The 19,284-nt window shown below is 38.8% G+C and overlaps 2 protein-coding genes across 4 annotated transcripts; both read left to right on the forward strand.

The window, feature by feature from the left end:
• The first annotated feature begins 40 nt into the window (after positions 1-40).
• Positions 41-3,212, forward strand: LOC115583631 (CD209 antigen-like protein E). 3 transcript variants are annotated; one of them, XR_003984402.1, is made up of 6 exons: positions 41-523; positions 822-935; positions 1,036-1,197; positions 1,599-1,744; positions 2,412-2,695; positions 2,869-2,889. XR_003984402.1 is itself a non-coding variant. In XM_030420697.1 (6 exons), the coding sequence occupies exons 1-6, from the start codon at positions 355-357 to the stop codon at positions 2,955-2,957; spliced, it is 741 nt and encodes a 246-aa protein (XP_030276557.1). In that variant the 5' UTR covers positions 41-354; the 3' UTR covers positions 2,958-3,212. The 3 variants fall into 3 exon arrangements, 2 of the variants coding, with proteins under 2 accessions (XP_030276557.1, XP_030276566.1); XM_030420697.1 differs by having other exon boundaries at positions 2,621-2,681; positions 2,869-3,212; XM_030420706.1 differs by having other exon boundaries at positions 2,621-2,695; positions 2,869-2,953.
• A 6,807-nt stretch (positions 3,213-10,019) lies between these two features.
• Positions 10,020-18,232, forward strand: LOC115583584 (probable ATP-dependent RNA helicase DDX5). The gene is made up of 13 exons (XM_030420587.1): positions 10,020-10,229; positions 11,851-12,034; positions 12,245-12,341; positions 12,482-12,615; positions 13,128-13,193; positions 13,574-13,715; positions 13,820-13,980; positions 14,297-14,469; positions 14,882-14,992; positions 15,119-15,180; positions 15,283-15,342; positions 16,817-17,038; positions 17,402-18,232. Exons 1-13 carry the CDS (start codon positions 10,189-10,191, stop codon positions 17,857-17,859), a joined length of 1,911 nt encoding a protein of 636 aa, XP_030276447.1. The 5' UTR covers positions 10,020-10,188; the 3' UTR covers positions 17,860-18,232.
• Positions 18,233-19,284: the final 1,052 nt, after the last annotated feature.

Genomic DNA, 19,284 nt, shown 5'->3' on the forward strand with positions numbered 1-19,284 from the left:
AGCTTTAGGTCTTAAGCTTAGCATCAGAAAAAGTTAATTTTTAGGTTTATGTCAGACTGAAGAGAAACTCTATAACTCATAGCAGCTTCATTTTCTTCATCATACTAAGAAAACTAAGTCACTTTGTAAAATGTGTTTCGGAGAGATCTTTCCATTTTCATGTACAGAAAAATGTATCAAGATTTGCTCATTTTACTATTTACATTTTCAGTAATTCTGTGTCAACAACTTCCTCTATTTACTTCCCTATTGCCTTGAACTAGGGTACGGGGAATTAATTCTAAAATAATAAGTGACTGGTCCAAGCAGAGCAGAGTACATCTGCGCAGAATTGGGTGAAAAGAGAAACTCAGCATGTCTGAGGATCTCAATGTGGAGCAGGATCTCAACAAAATAGTTAGATTTCAGGCAGGTGACACAGAGTACATGAACGTTGGTGACCACATCAACAATGGGATTATTTATGAGAACTGGAGTGCTGTGCGGAAATCAGAGGACAACACTACCTACGACCAACAGAAAAGTATCTATCTGTCTGTCTGTGTTTGTCTGTGTTACTCATATGTATAGCATACATGTGATACTGCGTTATTTTAACTTTATTTTTCTATTGTTGGGGCATTTTGGGGGTTTTTTTTGTTATGAGTTGCTATAAAAGCTGGTCCTTTGTAAATGTACGGTCACAGACTGACTGATATCAACTGATATATATGTTTTTGGCTTTTTTTATTCAATTACAAATCAGACATCTGCTGACATAGCTGGTTATTAATTGCAAACTAAGTTATTACTCTATTTAAACTGTTGATTTGTGCCCACAGTCACTGCAGTCAGTGTAAGTTCAGGAAAGAGGAATCTTCTCAGAGGTGCTGCTGTGTTTCTTGGGCTGCTGTGTCTCGTCCTCCTGGCTGTAGTTGTTGTCCTGGTGGTCCTATGTAAGTTTTCTAAAGTTATCAAACCAGTGCTTATGACACATTACTCATATATGATATAAGAGATCTTTGAGACTGTCATGTGGAACCTTTGCTGCGGCAGGGATTAAAGACACTGCCAAACTGACCAGCGAGAGAGACGCACTCCAGACAAGTTACAGTGAATTGGAGAGCCTCAGTCGCAATCTTGCCCAAAATATAAGCCAGATGGAGAAAGAGAAGGACCGTTTGAAGGCCATGAACAGCAACCTCACAAGTCAGAGAGGTTAGTGAAATGATTAAAGGAACAGTTCGACAGTTTGGATATTAAACTTACCGTCTTTTTTTCTAAAGATTTGATGAAAATTTCAATACCACTCTCTTGTATGTGAGTTAACATATAGTTCAGCATAAAGACTAGAAGCAGGGAGAAGCAGCTTACCTCTCTTTAAATTAAGCTTAATTAGCACATTTTCTAAAATGTTAATCAGTTCCTCAACAGGGTTTTCATATCAAGCTCGTTTAGATGCTGGGAGCTTTTTACTTCATTCAGACAGAAGATCAGATTGGTCACAGACAGTAAAGAATACTAAAGCTGTTTTGTCTTCTGTGTTTAGTCTTTCATCTTGTCATTGTGTTATGTACAGCATTGTGACTGAAGGCCTATCATTTTGTGTCACTGAATAGAGATATCATGCTGTCCTGATAAGTGGATCAAGTTTGGCAACAGTTGTTATTCAATTTCCACCACACAGAAAAACTGGATTGACAACAAAAAGGATTGTGAAAACCATGATGCACAGCTGGTGATCATATCCAGCACAGAGGAACAGGTAAGGGAAATATTGAAAAACACTTCCTCTTGAACATATTGTTGTTGACTATAATATTATTTTATTTCAAATAATGTTTTGAAAGGGCTGTAAATGCTAACAACGTACAAAACCTTCCTCCCTTCCCAAATTAATTAAATATCTTGGCTTGAATTTGTTACCTATTTTTAAATGTTTTTTTATTACTGTGATCTTGTTTGTGGTTGAAATAAAAGGTCAGTTTGGCAAAACAGCTTCAGTCTTCCGAATATGTAGGAAAAAAGGAAGAGAAGTTCACAGTAGTTTCCGCAAAGCTGCAAAAGTAAAGCCAGAAACAAATGAGACGTTGTACTTGTCAGCATTGTTCAGTTCGGGTTTTCACTCCTCTACCTTCATTATGTTCTCACAGCAGACTGACACAGCATGTAGAACTACTGACGTTTAACTTTTGAACTATTTGAGCGTTAATCCAATGAACAAGTGAACATGATAGATTATTTAATTAAAGGTTAAGATGGCTAAAGTCATATATGGTAGTTGTTCTATCTCCTCACCTTTGCAATGTTCAACTTTCCCTTTCAATTTTAACACTAATCCCTAAATAGGACCTACAAAAGCAAACAAGACCATCAGTGGAAGACTGGCTATTTCTGTATAATCAGTTAAGGTATTGGTGATCTTTTCACAGTGTCGGATTCTGACTTACTCGGGTTGTAAAAGTCATATAATCGAAACAGTTTTCAACGGCAGAGTGTCTGGATGAAGTGGGGAGGCTGGGTCCTCTGTCCAAAGAGGCTGTGAAAATCAACGGTGAAAAGTAGCTTCAATCTTTTATGGACAGTGAAAAATTAGAAATAACCAAATCGTTGGTAACTTGAATGTCTCTTTGAACTCCAGGAATTTCTCAACTCATTTCGCCTGCGCACCTGGATTGGTCTGACAGATGAAGACAGAGAAGGTACCTGGAAATGGGTAAATGGAATGGAAGTTGAAAAAAATATTTCCATTTATTTGTATGCAATATCATTTGTGTGGGATCTCATAATAACATGCACTGGAAGTACAACCCACAAGATGTCAGCAGTATTGATAATATTGTAATATTGGTTTAAATCTTTGGCTGAGCACTTTGTGTTCATCTCTAGGTACTGGGAGGTTCACCAGCCAGATAATTCAGGACCTCATGGAGCAGGTGAAAACTGTGTTGAGATTCAGAACAGATATCTCTCTATAAATACCTGGAATGATATGTTCTGCAGTTCTACATTAAACTTCATCTGTGAGAAAATGCTTTGGTAAAATTGAATTATCATGGTACATTGTTGTTCTGAGTCCTCATCTGTTTTGGGCTCACACATGCGAAACACCTGACAGACTTTACATTCACCTCCTCGGGAAGCAGTGAAGTGCATCTTCTTTTTCTGTGTAAATAAACTGCTGAACTTTTAAATTCATCAATTCTTTATCCTGTTTGTGATGTAATAACAAAAAACACACCACTATATAAATACATTTGTCTCAACTGACCTGTTCATTTTTGTGATTGAGTGATTTCTTACATAACATGCATTTCTTTTGCATTTCAAGACAGTTTGTCAACATTTATATCAGACAAGTGAAATGTATGAATGATAACATTTAAAAAGCCCGCAAAATGCAGTTGACTAAATACCAATACCGAAGCTGGTGGCAGTTGCTTCGTCGTCATCTTTTTAAGCAGAGTTCACACTACAAGATTTCAGACCAGATCTTGCCTTCGTTTTTGGAGCTTGAGGACTAAAAGCCCCAGATCACAGGCAGCTCATGCTTCTGTGAATGATGACTGGTATGTGTGGGGTGAAGACCCTCCTCTCCTTTCTCCTTCTATCTTCTGCTGTCATCTGTGTCTAACCAGGCATCTATTTGTATGGAGTGGGAACAATAACAACCTGCAGTTAATATCAGAATCATACACGTGAGCTTTTCAGTACGTTTAACCCTGAATCGTTACTGAACCACAATACGAGCAGACAATCATACGTATTCAGTGGAAAAATAATCCTTGCTGTCCACACATCATAATCCACCCTTTCAATGGTGTTGTGTTTTTTTTGGGTTTTGTTTGTTTGTTTGTTTCTAAAAAAATTAGCACACAATCAACTTGGACTTTGTGTGTATAGTGACCCCCTGTTGCTGATTAATCATCTCACGAGACCCACGAGCACATGTGAAAGTTGTGCAATCTGATGATTTTGAAAGTCGTGTAGTGTGTTATCTAAGTGGCAGCCATGATTAGAGCTGTTCTAATTCTCTACATGCTGAGGAAGGTTCCTCCTTTCGTGTCTCCTTTAGCACAGAATATAAGGGAGATCGTACCTGTCACAGTTTGTTGCAGCAGCAACATTCAAGCGACGCACCACTCGGCCATTCACAAAAACAAACAATATGTCATAACACACTTCCACAGCTTACATGAGCTATGGCAACTTTAAAGCACAACAAAGTCAACATATCAAGGCCTTTACTAAGCTGCAGTGGTTCTCAGACTATTCAATGCTTAAAAATCCAATGATAATCAGCATATAACTACAACACAGAAGACTGTCTTTCAAGGAAGACGGTTTAAACCAGATGATGTTTTGGATTCAGCCTGGTTGAAACTTAAGGATGATGTAGATTCTTAGGCTTGTAACAATAAGCTCATCATGCATAAATGTAACAGTTATTGTCATACAATCATTCTAGTTTGAGAACATTTCAAACGTATAGACCAACATACTGTATACCAAAAACACATAATGCTTGAGAGCCCCAGTAAGATGTGACACACGACTGGTTCGACTCGTTGATCGTAGTTTATAATGTAATGCAGTACAGTTTCATAGAGAAGGTGAGTGAAGCCTAAACCCAGATCCATCTGTCTGTCACGCTTCACAGAGTCTCCAATCTGCAGTCTATAGTTCCACAGAACCACATGATACATTTTGATTCATGATCAGAAATATTTTTAAATTATGTCAACACAAATTAAGTCCATATACTCACACTCCCTCTCTCTCACTTATCCACATGAGCCCTCTCTTCCTCTCTCTCTGCCACGAGTCTGGATCACACCTTTTTAACCAATTATGATTTTAGTCTCCTCAGCAACCATGATGATAGTACTATTTTCGCCAGGAGTGAACGTTTATTTTCCCTGCTTAAACAATACAGTAAGACCTCATTGGGCAAGTATCAAGTATAAGCCATTGCATAATTACGTAGCCAAGTGTGAGTGCCTCAGATTCTCTTAGCACGACACTTGTCTTTTACTAAGTCTTTGAATTCTCTCACACATCTTTCCTCAACCCGATGACATTGTCCATCAGGGTCGTGGAGGAGAAATGACATAGGAGGTGATTGTTCAACTGACCCCAGGGCCCCTCAGGGCTTTGTCCTCAGTCCCTTTCCTTAACATCATCTACACAAACCATGCACTAGCCTTCCACTCATCATCACACATGCTTAAAACACTCTGATGACATACTTGAAGCACTCGATTATAATAACTCTCTCACTACACATGATGGTGCAGTGATACAGTACAGTGCAGTGATGTGGACTAAAAACAAAAAGCACTTGCTGAGACGAGTTATCCCAGCAGAATATGGTGTGCTAGTGTAAAAACTTTGACTGCAGTTTTCAAACTGATATATCTTCAATATTTAGCTCATTAGTTAAGTTAAATGTGGAGTCTAAAAACTCAATCTGAATGTTATATATAAAAGCTAAATACAAAATCTTAATTAAATTGTTGAATCTAAATGTAAATGTGAAACATTAAATCTAAACATTCACTACAAATCTACATGTTAAATCTAAACGTTAAATCTGAATATCAAATCTATATGTTAGATCTCAATTTTGAATCTGATTATCTAGAAAAAATGCAGGTCACATTACACCACGCCCCTTGATGTAGCCTCAGATCACGCACAGCCCCACCCAATTGTTTCTCTGCTTTGGTTAATTTACTCTTTGTTGGCTTTTTAGTGAACAATAGTCAATGAAGCTTGATCCTTATCTCCGTTTGTTAACCACAAATCCAATGGCAAAGGTCACACATGATCAGGTGATTATCAAAGTAACAATCAGTCAGTTTTTGACTTCCTCCTTTTCTGCTCTTCCCCTTTTTAAATGCCATCATCAGCGCGGATGTCCAGTCTCTTTCAAAGGACAGACAACTAGACTCAACTTTGTTGAGATTAAAAAACAAGCTCTTTTATACCGCGAGGACAGAAATAAAAGCAAAAGCTTGTTTGTTGATGGATGGTAGCCGGGAGAGAAATAATGTCAGAGCACGTGTGCACTGAGCCTGGCATCACCAAGCAGGTTCACTTTGATCAGGACAGTGTAGTGGACATCTATGTCAGTGCAGAGAGCCTGAGAGTGTATGAAAACCCCTGGTTTGAGGGCACGTCACCAAATATACATGGACCTGCACGGCATCAGCACACAGGTATGGACAAACAAGCATGAGCAAACAGGCATGGATTTTGTTTTTACTTGCTGTATTTTTATTAAATCTCAATCTATGTGTAGCTTTCTGCGTGGTTTCATAGTGTGATTTTGTTGCCTCTGAAGGTAGTATTTCATGGCAGTATCTGAAAAAGTTCTGAGCCTGATGTTGATTGCTCATTTCGTTTAGTGTCTGTTGTCAGTGAGAAGTCAGAGAGAAGGACTCGGACCAGAGCTGGTTCTGTGTTTCAGTGTGCATCCTGTCTTCTCCTCTTGGCTGTGGTCTTGGCACTCATCGTCCTCGGGGTCCAAAGTGAGCTTTTTCCTTATTCTGTTTAATGTTAGCAGTAGGAGCACTTCACATGGTGTTGACTGAATAGTTATTGTAATAATGCATTCAAATTTGGGAATGTTCAGTTGCCGTTTGGTTGTTTTGCTTGCTACAACAGTGAAAAACAACAAAACCAACTGGAGAAGCGAGAAAGAACAGTTAGAGGCAGAGTTGACCGATCTCAAGAACATAAGAGTCCTGTTAAAAGACAATAACACTGAACTCTGCAAACAAATAGATTGCCTGTGGAGGACGTTTTGTGGTAAGTGAAAATATCACCACTTGTATTACCATCTTATTGTGTTATCATCTTTTGTCATTGGTTGACAAACGTCTCACATAACAAATAAACAAAACAGACTACGCAACATTTCAGACAATGCAGCAAAAACATTTTTATATTTTTCATTTCATTTTTTTTTTTTATGTATCATTATCAATCCTAAATAGATATCTGAAATGTCAGTAGTTGGAGTAGAAATGAGGAAGTAAGCTGAGGTATGCCCTTTACAGGTAGTCACGCTAACAATGTGTAGTTCCACCTGTGGGTCAGGGCTTTAATAAATGGCACTTCTCTCTTTTTGAAACTATGTGTTCCAGCTGCTTCAGTCCAAAATACAAGTTTTTTATAGGGCAATGGGGGAGCTACTGTATGTATAATAAGAAAAAGTATGCGGTTGGGAACGCAGCTCAGTTCTTTCCACTACTGTCGTACAGCTGAAATGTATAGCAGTGTTAGCCTAGTGACGTAAATAGCAATGTTGCAGAGCAGTTCATGTAGGCATACGTTGGTGAAATAGGGAGAAATGCTTGGAAACATGTGTTGAATTGTATTAGTAATGACTGAATGTCTCTCCCTTTGAAATACAGAACAGAAGCCTAAGAAATGTAAGGGTTGTTCGAAGAAGAAAGGAGCTGGGAACGATTGGACGGGACTCTGCTGAGCAGTGTGTGTTGAAATTGGTAGTATAAGACATTTCAGAAGTGATTTTTTTGACTGGGTTGTATCCCACTGTCGCAAGCATCCTGGATGAAAAGTTAGTAAGCAGTGAATTACATCTAATGTAGTGATGACATTAGACACTAAACAAGTATATGCTGCCTGACGCCTGCAGATTCCAGCAACACAAGTAGCTTTCTAAAAATAATTTCTATACATTGTAGACAAAAACACATGAATCCCTGTGTAATGCTTAAACTTCACTATAAGTACAACAAAATGAATATGTATGTATATGTATATGTATATGTGTGTATATATATATATATATATATATATATTTATATAAACCATTAATCACATTTTCATCCCTCTTTCACTATTGATTCAGTCCACTTTTACATGCTCTGTTGTGATTGCCTGGCATTGTATGGCTTCTTTATTATGTGCACAAGGGCTAATGTGTCATGTAGTTTTGTATAAAATGATGCATGGTCAAGTGTCCTTGTTTTAGTCATACTGTTTTCATGGTTATTTACAAGAAAATAACCATTTTCAAAAAAAGAGAGGACTTGAGTAATGACCTTACATCTCCTTAATGAAAAATACATTGATTTCATTTTTTTCTTTTCATGTGATAATTATCACCTCATATGTTGTTGTTGTTGTTTTTATTATTATTATTATTTTAAGAAAAGAGCTGGCATATTTAGGAAAACATTCTCTTTTTCTTTTCTCATTTTTATTTTGTGTGAAATATTTTATTTCTGTCTCTGCAGGCACCAGCATGCAGTACACCTTTTACATCAACTGGATGCAGACTGCATTGTGGTAAAAAAGCCACAAGATGAATATGGAGATCCATGGGATGTGATAAAACTAAAGAATTGACTGAAACAGCAATTCCCTGCTCTCTGTTCCTGTTCAAATTATTTTTTTTCTTTCAAATAAATGTTAACAGAATATTGTTACACTGGAGATTTGGTTACAACCTGATCATTTTCCCAACTGGACTTTGTTGGGGTGATCTCATCAATTAAGTTATATATAGTAGTCCAATGACAACTCTATCTCCTACAAAATATTGTATTTATTAACTACAGATTTTCTTTGTCAAACATCACTACTGCCTGGGCTAAACTCACTGTCAATATAGGCTTTGCAGATAATGTATGTTCAGTCTTGATATTGTGTTTTTTAAATCAGCTTATCAAACAGTTGTGTGTTATATATCTGCAACATTTGAATAAATTCTGTCTGTGTTTTTTTTCTCAAATTATCATGGATCAGTTATTTTATGAATCATAGATAATATAATCAGACTTTATTTTAGATCAACTATCACATCATTATCTTAATATCCTTAATGCTATGATGCTATTCAAATTTGCACAATGGTAATTCATCTCAGTACCCCGATCCAGCAACACTGTGTTCTTGGAGGACTGTGTTAAAAGTGTAATATGAAAATACAACAGAGACAGGTATAAAGGTTGAAAAATTAGTGATGGATTATTTACCATTATGGTAAGTATTTTATCTTAATGTTAATATGAGAATGTAATTATTGGTGCTCTGGGTAATAAAGATGTCTTGTTTGAAGTTTGGGAAAAGGCCAATTAAATTAAATTTAATTTAATTTAACAGAATTCAGTGAATGATCTTTACCCAATTTTTTTTTGAAAGATACTTAAAAGTTAACTCCACCAATTTTACACATTAGTGTGTTTACAGATGAGGTTTACAGGGGAGCACTATTTGTATGTGAAAAAGTAATATAAAGCATTTTGTGACTTTTGTGCGGAAGCAGCACGTGATCTGATAAAGTGTCTCCAGTGATACCACTCAATGGCTCAGTTGCATTATGGGTAATGTAGGCACCAGCTTTGAGAATAGAGAGGAAGCATGGCCTAGGAAATATCTCTGTTTGAAAATTCGTTTTTTAATTATCCATAATGACTCCAACAGTATTGTAAGGCACAACAGTGGACTGCTTCTCAAAACTTGGTGCCTGCATTTTCTCACAATACAGTGTAGTTGCTTAGTGACACATCTGGAGGCAATTTATCAGAGTAGATGCAGCTAGCCTTTGCATACAGAGTTACCCTTTAATATTTTGCATGTATCGTAGACAAGGGTAAATTTGACAGAGTTCACTTATACCCATTTCAATTCATTATGTTACTGGTGAGCCACCTCGACTGAATAACATAACAGTACAAAAGAGATGTCTGGAAGAGCATTTAGTAAAGCATTAGCCTTTGTTTAACTTCTGTATTAAATCAAAACATTATATGAGTTAAAAAAAAAAAAACTTCAATAAAGCTATTGTATAAAACCAAAAATAAGCTTTCTATATCAGATTATAATATATTTAGTAGAACATGAATACAACTTCCCTTGTGCTTGTTTTAGTGCCCTCTCTGGCTTGCTCGTATTAATTACTGTCTTTATACAGTACAATCTCTATTATAGATAGATATGATAGATATGGGGAAGTTAACTAGTTCTTGGGGAGCCGCTGTTTGTGGCGGATTGATACGATGTTATGCGCCTAGGCTGACGTCACATCCGTCCCTCCAGACAGACTTTTCTCTGCCGGCATTTTCTTTTTGTATTCCCAATTCCGTCTTTAGCTGTTAGATACATTTTCTGTTTTGTGGACCGGCTAGCGGATTTCAACGAAGTCCGTTTTTTTCGACGGTAGTCTGCTACACAATGCCTGGATTTTCAGACAGAGACCGTGGCAGAGACAGAGGGTAAGTCAACTGACAGCTCCGGCTTTCTTGACGTTAGCCGAGATGAGCAGCTTAGCATACGGCTGCTAGCGGCGGAGCTGTCATGGCTGTGTTGTCAAAACAAGGCAGTGGTATTGTTCCATATGCTGCCACCAGTTGGAATTTGGGGTGCATTCTTGTATTTTAACACGATAAACTGTTGCATGTGGTCAGGCGTGATTAGCGTCACTGAGGTATTGGTATTCTCCATTTTCCTGCCGATTAAGAGGTAAAATGGCAGCTAACGACGGCTCTGTGTCGGTGGCAGTTAGCACGGCAGCCTTCTTGTTAGGTGGGCATGTGACGCAGTGGTGTCTCTTTTGCGGATCCACACCCGAGACGAAGATTTGATTTGCGGAGGCCGAAATTAATTTCTAACGACTCGTTTTCCATTATTATTTCCACCGGGGATGTGTCTTAAGGGAGGTAAAACGAAGATCCATCCAGTGTCTTGTTTTTCTCGTGTATAAACCGGTCATGTCAGCCTCAATTCAGTATGTCAATCTGACAGGTTAACGCAACTTCGCTCCCTGACTGGTGAGCACAGTGTCTAGGACTAAAGCATTTGTTTTACGTGTTATGAATTTGAAGTGGAACTAAGCAGTGTTGGGTTTGGTTACAATAACAAATTGTGGCAGTGAAAGTTGTTATGGATATTATCAGTCAATCAATAAAAATGCCAGTTTCCTGATAGTGGTGTATTGTAAATTAGTTAGCTCTACTTACTTACTTCTACAAGTAAGTAGCTCTACTTTACAATACACCACTATCAGGAAACTGGCATTTTTATTGATTGATTGTTTTTATCCACAACAACTTTCAAGGCCAATCAATTACACAACAGGGCAAAGGTCTTTCATTAACAGTTCAATGAAAATTTGCGAAGGTCGACAAAATCTTCCGAACAGAAAGTTTAGAAGATTTTGTCAATCTTCGCAAATTTTCATTGAACTGTTAATGATAGACCTTTGCCCTGTTGTGTAATTGATTTATTTGGCGTTTAGAAACTGGGAACAGGGGAAGAGGGACACTCCAGAGATTTGTAGAGCTTGACTGCTGATATCAGTATTATGGCTGAAAAATATTGGGATATCAATATATTGCATGCTAATCTTATATTTGCAGATTATATACATAAATGCACATTTTTTACACAATCCCTAATATGTGGTGACCACACATTTGTGACAACGATTCCTATGTTTCGGAGGCAGGATGTCTAACTATAAACTTTACTGTCCAAGATGACATCAATGCATTGAATCACTTAATTTCACTAGGAGTTTTTTGTAATTATGAATTACCTGCATCTTTTCTGCATTCTGTTCTGTAGGAAGAAAAAAAAAAAATTTCAAATCAAGATAAACTGAACCCTTAACTGCAATAGCATACTTTATCTGTCAAACTGCATCAAGATCTCCAAGGCCAAGCTAAGGTGGTCTTGATGACATCTCTATGCATCATCAGATATATTGTTTTTAAACATGACAGGTCAAGAAGTATTTACTGTTTAATTAACCTTGTTGTGAGAAGTCGATGAAGTGCTCTTTAAGTGCCAACAGGTGGCAGTTTTTAAGATGCATGTCCCTCTCTTTTTCATAAGGTATGGTGGGGGACCTCCTCGTTTTGGTGGTGGTGGTGGAGGAGGCAATAGGGGCGGACCCCCTCCAGGAAAGTTTGGCAACCCTGGTGAAAGACTGCGAAAGAAGCACTGGAACCTGGACGAGCTTCCAAAGTTTCAAAAGAACTTCTACCAGGAACATCCAGATGCCACACGCAGACCACTTGTAAGACCAGATTCTAGCTGTTTCTCCGTTGCCAGTTTTCATTTGCTTGATTGTTCTTTCTTTAATCCTCACTTTAACAAGGAACAAGTTGAACAAAAGATGAAAATACCCAAAACAAATATTAGAACTTGCAGATTCAATGGCTTTTCCTGCTGTTTTATGCATCCATCTGTGTATTCGTATTAACCGCTGTCTTTCTTCCAATTCCAGCAAGAGGTTGAACAGTACCGAAGAAGCAAAGAAGTCACAGTCAAAGGACGGGATTGCCCCAAACCAATTGCAAAATTTCATGAAGCTGCATTTCCAAGTGAGCAGAAATTAATTCTCCACTACAAAATAATCTTGAATAGTCCTGTACATTTGTTTGCTGAAATACGTTAAACATCTCAGAATACTGTGTCACTGTCAGACAGTAAACAATTTAACTTGCACATGTTAATTCTTCAGGCTACGTCATGGATGTTATTGGCAAACAAAACTGGACTGAACCAACTCCTATTCAGTCTCAGGGGTGGCCAGTTGCCCTGAGTGGCAAAGATATGGTTGGCATCGCTCAAACTGGGTCTGGGAAAACCCTTGCAGTAAGTGAATTTTTTCCCTTAACCTTTCTGCCCAGTGCACATATGAGAAAACACATCCTTCTGACAGACAGCAAGTAACTACCTAGATGAGAAAAGAAACCAGTTACATCCTGCAGATGTGGGTGAAAGAGAATTCTAGAAATATGCTGTACTCTAAAGTGGGTTTAGCCAATTGATTAATTCTATATTGTTTATTCATATTTGATCTGTTTTTTGGTTTAATTCTGCCATTGGTAATCTTCTGTACCTCTTAGTTGGACTGTGATCACTAAGCTGGGACTGGTTCAAGATTAGAGTGATGTAAACATGAAAATAGCCATATGAGAAGTTGCAACTTGGAATAAAGATCACACTTGTCAGCAGAGAGAAGGAAAACAAATATACCCTGCTTATGTTGTGAAAGTTGATTACCAGGAATCTGGTGCTTATCTGAGCACTGATACTGTATACTCCTCATATACTCCTGAGTTAAATGTATATTTAAACCATTTTTTATTTTTTTTTTTTTTTAGTACCTTCTGCCTGCAATTGTGCACATTCAACATCAGCCATTCCTGGAGCATGGAGACGGACCTATTGTAAGTAAATTTGAAAATATATTGTTCTCGTTGTTTGTGATCCTATGGTGGTCTCTATTATTATTGGATGATACTGACAGAGGTTTTTTTTCCCTATTTTTGAAGAACATGGAATTACCTAAATCTATCTTTATATTATAACTAAAATGCCTGAGTTGATGCCTGGTCTTCATAATCATACCTGATCTGCAGGCATCTTTCTTCTGTGATTGTGGTGATGTTATTTGGTCCTGTGAAAAAGATTGTCTTACATGAATGGATGAACACAAAAATCGTTTTAACTCCCGAATGTGTGTTGTATATCTTTGACCAGTTTATTGATGTGAAGCATACAGCACACAAATGACAACTGTTATGATAAAAGTATCATCTGTCTTCAGTGCTTGGTGCTGGCACCAACCCGAGAGCTAGCTCAGCAGGTACAACAAGTGGCTGCTGAATACGGCAGGGCCTCACGTCTGAAGAGCACCTGCATCTATGGTGGTGCGCCCAAAGGACCCCAAATCAGGGACCTAGAGAGAGGTATGCTTACTTTGTTAATCTTACTATTTGTTTTCCGATTAAGGTTTGTTTGTGTGTTTAAATGTGTAATATTGTGTTTCTACTTTTTTCTTTTCTTTTTGAAGGTGTTGAGATTTGCATCGCTACCCCAGGGCGTCTCATTGACTTCCTGGAGTGTGGCAAGACTAATTTGCGCCGTTGCACCTATCTGGTGCTGGATGAAGCTGACCGTATGCTGGACATGGGATTTGAACCTCAAATCCGCAAGATAGTGGAACAAATTCGGGTAAATGATGTTATTTTCTTTAACTTGGCAGATGATTCTCATTATTATTGAGAACATTCCAGAGTAAACCTAATTGCTATACCACAACCATAACTACTACCCATTTGGCTTTGTTTATATGGAAGATTTCCCACTAACACCTAGATGAAATAGAGATTAAGCTGGCAAGATACAAAAATGTTCTGGAGTGAGGAAAATACAAGCAGATATCCAGCTGGTGCATCATTGAATTTGTAACATGTGTTTTACACTTGTTGGCCAAATGCACTGGAAGTTGCAAAATGGTGTTAAAATCCTCCTTTTTTGACTTGAACAGCCAGACCGTCAGACCCTGATGTGGAGTGCTACCTGGCCCAAGGAGGTTCGCCAGCTGGCTGAGGACTTCCTGAAGGACTATGTCCAGATCAACATTGGTGCACTGCAGCTCAGTGCCAATCACAACATCCTGCAGATAGTTGATGTTTGCAGTGACATGGAGAAGGAGGACAAGTGAGTTGATGGCTTCTACCTCTTTATAAGCATCGGCCAATCAGCTGATGTGATGCAAAAGACTTTATCTTGGTCCTTGGCTAGACAGGTTTTGGTTCTTGCCTGTCAAAACCTTGCTTCAGTATGTGATCAGTTAAAGAGCAAATTCTTAAGTGTATTCCTGTACCTCAGCATCACAATCAGTAGGATTTTTTAAAGATTTTTTGTGGCATAGACACCTTTTATTAGCAGTAGACAGAGAGGAAACATGGGAGAGAGAGGGGGAGGTGACATGCAGCAAAGGACCTCCAGCCGGAATCGAACCGGGGTCGGCTACGTTTTATGGCATGCGCTCTAACCACTCGACCACCTGCGCGCCAGGATTTTTTTTAACTACGTTTTGACTCAACGTTCTTTCATGTCTTTCTGTTAGATTGATCCGTTTGCTGGAGGAGATAATGAGCGAAAAGGAGAACAAGACCATTATTTTTGTGGAAACCAAAAGGCGTTGTGATGAGCTCACCAGAAGGATGAGAAGAGATGGGTATGAATCTCTTCTTCTATCCCTTCAAAAGAAGGGTTTTAAACTGCTGTGCTGAATCATGGCTGTTTTCTCTCATTGCTCCTACTTATTGTTTTATTGTTTTAATGTTTAATCTGTCTGTCACAGGTGGCCAGCAATGGGAATTCATGGAGACAAGAGTCAACAGGAGAGGGACTGGGTCCTTAATGGTGAGATTTAATTAATCACATTGTGAGTTGCAGTTTTTAAAAATCATCATTGTCCGTCTGCTCTGCAATTAAATTGAATTCTGTCTGTCCTTCTCCCTTCAGAGTTCAGATATGGCAAAGCTCCAATCCTTATCGCTACAGATGTGGCCTCCCGCGGCTTAGGTCAGTATGCCATTGAGTACCATCAGTTTCTTATCAGTGTTACACTTATTTTAAAGAAAGTGGTTTTGCTTTCTTTAACTTTTCTATGCATTTTCTGAGTTTTTCTCACCTTAAGGTGGAGTCTTTGTGGCAGGCGCTAGGCATGACAGTCCCAGGCCTCGAGAGGGAGAAGGATGACATATTGGAAGTGCTCAACTGGCTTGCCACCCAGTGGGCCTAGAGAGATGAAAGCTCTTGTGTGCCAGTGATCCTCAAAAGGCTGTGTGGCTAAGCCTTTGTCTCTGATATGTTGTTGAAATACACACACATCTGTTCTCTGTCCATGGATTTCACCTGACAAATGCCATCCAGCTGTTTCCAACTCAAACGTAAAAAAAGGAAAAAAAGAAAGAAAGAAAAAAAAAGATATGCTTGATGTTGTGACTTTTGCCTTGCATGCTGTTGTGTTAGAGAGCGCTGTATTGCAAGTCACTTGTTTGAGATTTGGAACAATTGTTACCTTTCGGAGCCTGTATCACATAGCATGGGTGCTTGTAAGCTTGTCTAAGCTTTCAGTTGTTTTCTTTTCCCGTCAAAGTGCTGGATTTCTAGAAATGGAGAGAGCAGTTTGAAATCTTTTACTTGTCTCTGAAAATTTGATGAGACCTGGCACATGTGTTTATGGGGTAGTGGGAACATCTAGTGAGAGGAGAAAGAGTGAGACAGCTCAAACCAAAGTTCCTCCCTCGCCTGCGTTTTGTAGTCATGTCGAGACCTGCCAACGAGAGACATTTTCTCAAGTGAACACTGGCTTCTTGGAAGATCTTGCCTTGATGAGACTGATGAAGGGGGGGTGGGGGGAATTGTTCTGTGCTCTGTGAGGGGTGCCACTGGGGGTCAATGCTTGGGCCTTCTTCATTTTTACCCCTGTTCAAATTAGTACATGGTCTATTTTGTCTTGGCAAGACATGCAGTTCGGCCTTAAATATCAAGCTTCTTTTGAGAGTGTACTGGGAAAAACGGACCTGCAAAAATGTACCACAGAATGGTCCTATATTGGCACATGAGGAGGCCCCAGTGCATATCGTGGCCCAACTGCGTAGAAGCTCCTGGATGTCACTTGACAATTTGTGGGGGATTTCGCTGCATTGGGAAAGGACTAGTGAATGCATACTCCTTTATGGTAAGACTTAAATCCCATTTTCTTGTTTTCTCCCTTGGTTAACAAAAGGGAGACTGAATGTCTTTTGGATCTTTTTGATTATGGTAAGCAATTGGAGTGTGCATCGTTTCTCTCTTCCCACAGTAGTATCCCATGGAGTAGATGTGTACACGATCTGATGTTGTTTTAATTTGTTCCCTCCACAGCTTAATGACCAATTTCTTTCCCCAGCCTTAACAGCTGCTAACTTTTCCCTTTGATCTGGCTGTTGTGGTGTGCAAAATCTTGTGTGGCCTCCATGTTTTGTTTTGCCACACTGCAACACTTTCACAGATGTGGAGGATGTGAAATTTGTCATCAATTATGACTACCCTAACTCCTCCGAGGATTATATCCACCGCATTGGACGCACAGCCCGAAGTCAAAAAACGGGCACAGCCTACACCTTCTTTACCCCCAACAACATGAAACAAGCCAGTGACCTGATCTCTGTGCTCCGCGAGGCCAACCAGGCCATTAACCCCAAGCTGATCCAGATGGCAGAGGACAGAGGAGGTACAGTCTGATACTTGTTTACATTAATATGCTTATAGTGTTCAAGGAAGACAGTGTTTCTTTTAGTATGCATGAGAATTTATTCTTGGGCTCTATGTCAAGTCTATTAAGGATTCAGCATCAAAATAAGTCTAAAAATTATGATTAAGTAAATAACAACCCAAACCCTATCTATAAGGAACATTTACACTAGTGTCTTCAAGCCATCCCTTTAACCGATGGATGACGCCAACAGTTTTGCATTTTCCATGTGTGTTAAGGCTTTCATTTATCTCGGTGTGTCTTAGTTTTGCTGCCATGTTGTTGTAGGTTACATGTATTAATAGTCTTCCCTCTCTTCTCTCCCATCTTCATCTGTTTCAGGTCGTGGAAGGGGGGGAAGAGGTGGCTACAAGGATGACCGTCGGGATAGGTATTCTGGGGGTGGGAGGAGCAACTTTGGCGGTAGTAGCTACAGGGACAGGGACAGTGATAGAGGGTTTGGCAACGGGCCGAAGAGTGCCTTTGGTGGCAATAAGGCCCAAAATGGTGGCAGCTATGGGGGTAACAGTGGTAACTCTAGTGGTAGCTATGGCAACAACAATTACAGCAACAGCAACGGACAGGGTAATTTCGGTTCACCAGCAAACCAGGTGGGTGCCTTTGGTAACCAAAGCTTCCAGGGCCCCCCGCAGTTTGGGGCCATGCAGCGTGCCGCTCAGAATGGCATGAACCACCCGCCGTTCCCTTTCAACTCTCAGCCACCACCACCACAGGCCCAACAGCCACCGCCCCCACCACCAATGGTGCCCTACCCAATGCCACCACCCTTCCCACAGTAAATATGATACATGCACAATATATGGAACCAACATGATTTTTGTTAGTCTTGAAATCTTACAGTATGATGATGATGACGATTATTATTATTATTATTACCCTTTGTACTGTTTTAACTTTGTTTTGCTTACAGCAGGGTTGGAATTATTGAGTAAACCCAGAGCATTAAGTGGAGTCATAGACACGCCTCCTATAGTGCAACTTTGATTGCTGCACTTTTCCTTGACTGTTTTTTTTTTTTTGTTACATTCCTCAGTAATTTATTTTTACTAGGTAATGCAGTGTTTTCAGTTTGTGGTATGTTTAAAGTGATGTTAAGAAGATCATATAAAAAGGGTTTGTGTGGCCCTTTTAAATAAAAAGAAGAAAATGGGACCTCTGTGTTATGCTGTTTGTGTTGAAAGAATTGCTTGAATAAGATTGTATTGACAGGGATCTCTGCATTTAAACCACACATCTTTGTGTTTACAGGAACAGGAATATGTGAAGCCTGAAAACCCTTTTTTTTAAAAATCTCAGTTACATGGCATTACTGCTTACAAATCAACCTAAGTACAATAAGTCAAGTTCAAGTACAATTTTGAGGCACTTTATTTTAGTATCTACATTTTCTGCTGCTTATTATTTCCACTTCTTTACATTTGAGGCTACTGTTGAACTTTTACTCCACTACATTCATTTGATAATATATGTAGTCACTTTGCAGATTTCATGCTGCATCAGAGCCAAAGTTGTGCATTTTCTATTAATTTCAATGGTAAAAAAGGATTTTAAAAAAATGATACTGAAAATCAGAAAAATGTTGAATATCGGATCAGGCTGCTAATCTGATAAAGCACATACAGTAGTGTACAGTATATACATACATGTCAATGTATGTATATCTTTACTTGTACTTTAGATACTTAAAAACTGTTTATATCTGATCCTTAAAAACTTTTACTCAAGTGCTGTTCATATGAGTGACTTTCTCTTTTCCCCAAATAATACCTCCTGTGTGCTTGTATGTAAAAATGCGCGGAAATCAAAACAAACCACATTCTTGGGCATCATGGATGGTTCATCAATCTTTGGATGTCCCACATTTTCTGGAGCAGCTACTTCATTCAGCTGAACTGGACCTTCTAATCCCTTTTGTTGAGGGCTGTAGTTACCATTCAGGACACTGAAATCATGTGCTCATCTTTTCCTGGGAATTTGGGGTTCACATTCCCACAATTTTATATACTACTACCTTTTGGTGTGTATCATGTAAGTTGACAGCATTATTTATTCATACATGATATATATTTAAATTTGACAAAGACAACAGAGAAATTCCTCAAGGTTTTTTTTATTATTATTAAATTCAGTGGAGACAAGGCTTGGGAGCAGCATTTAGACTTTAATGTCGGTGACAATTCTAATACCATGGTAAAAATAATAAT

The sequence above is a fragment of the Sparus aurata genome, chromosome 1 (assembly GCF_900880675.1).
Source record: "Sparus aurata chromosome 1, fSpaAur1.1, whole genome shotgun sequence".
Taxonomy (NCBI): Eukaryota; Metazoa; Chordata; class Actinopteri; order Spariformes; family Sparidae; genus Sparus; species Sparus aurata.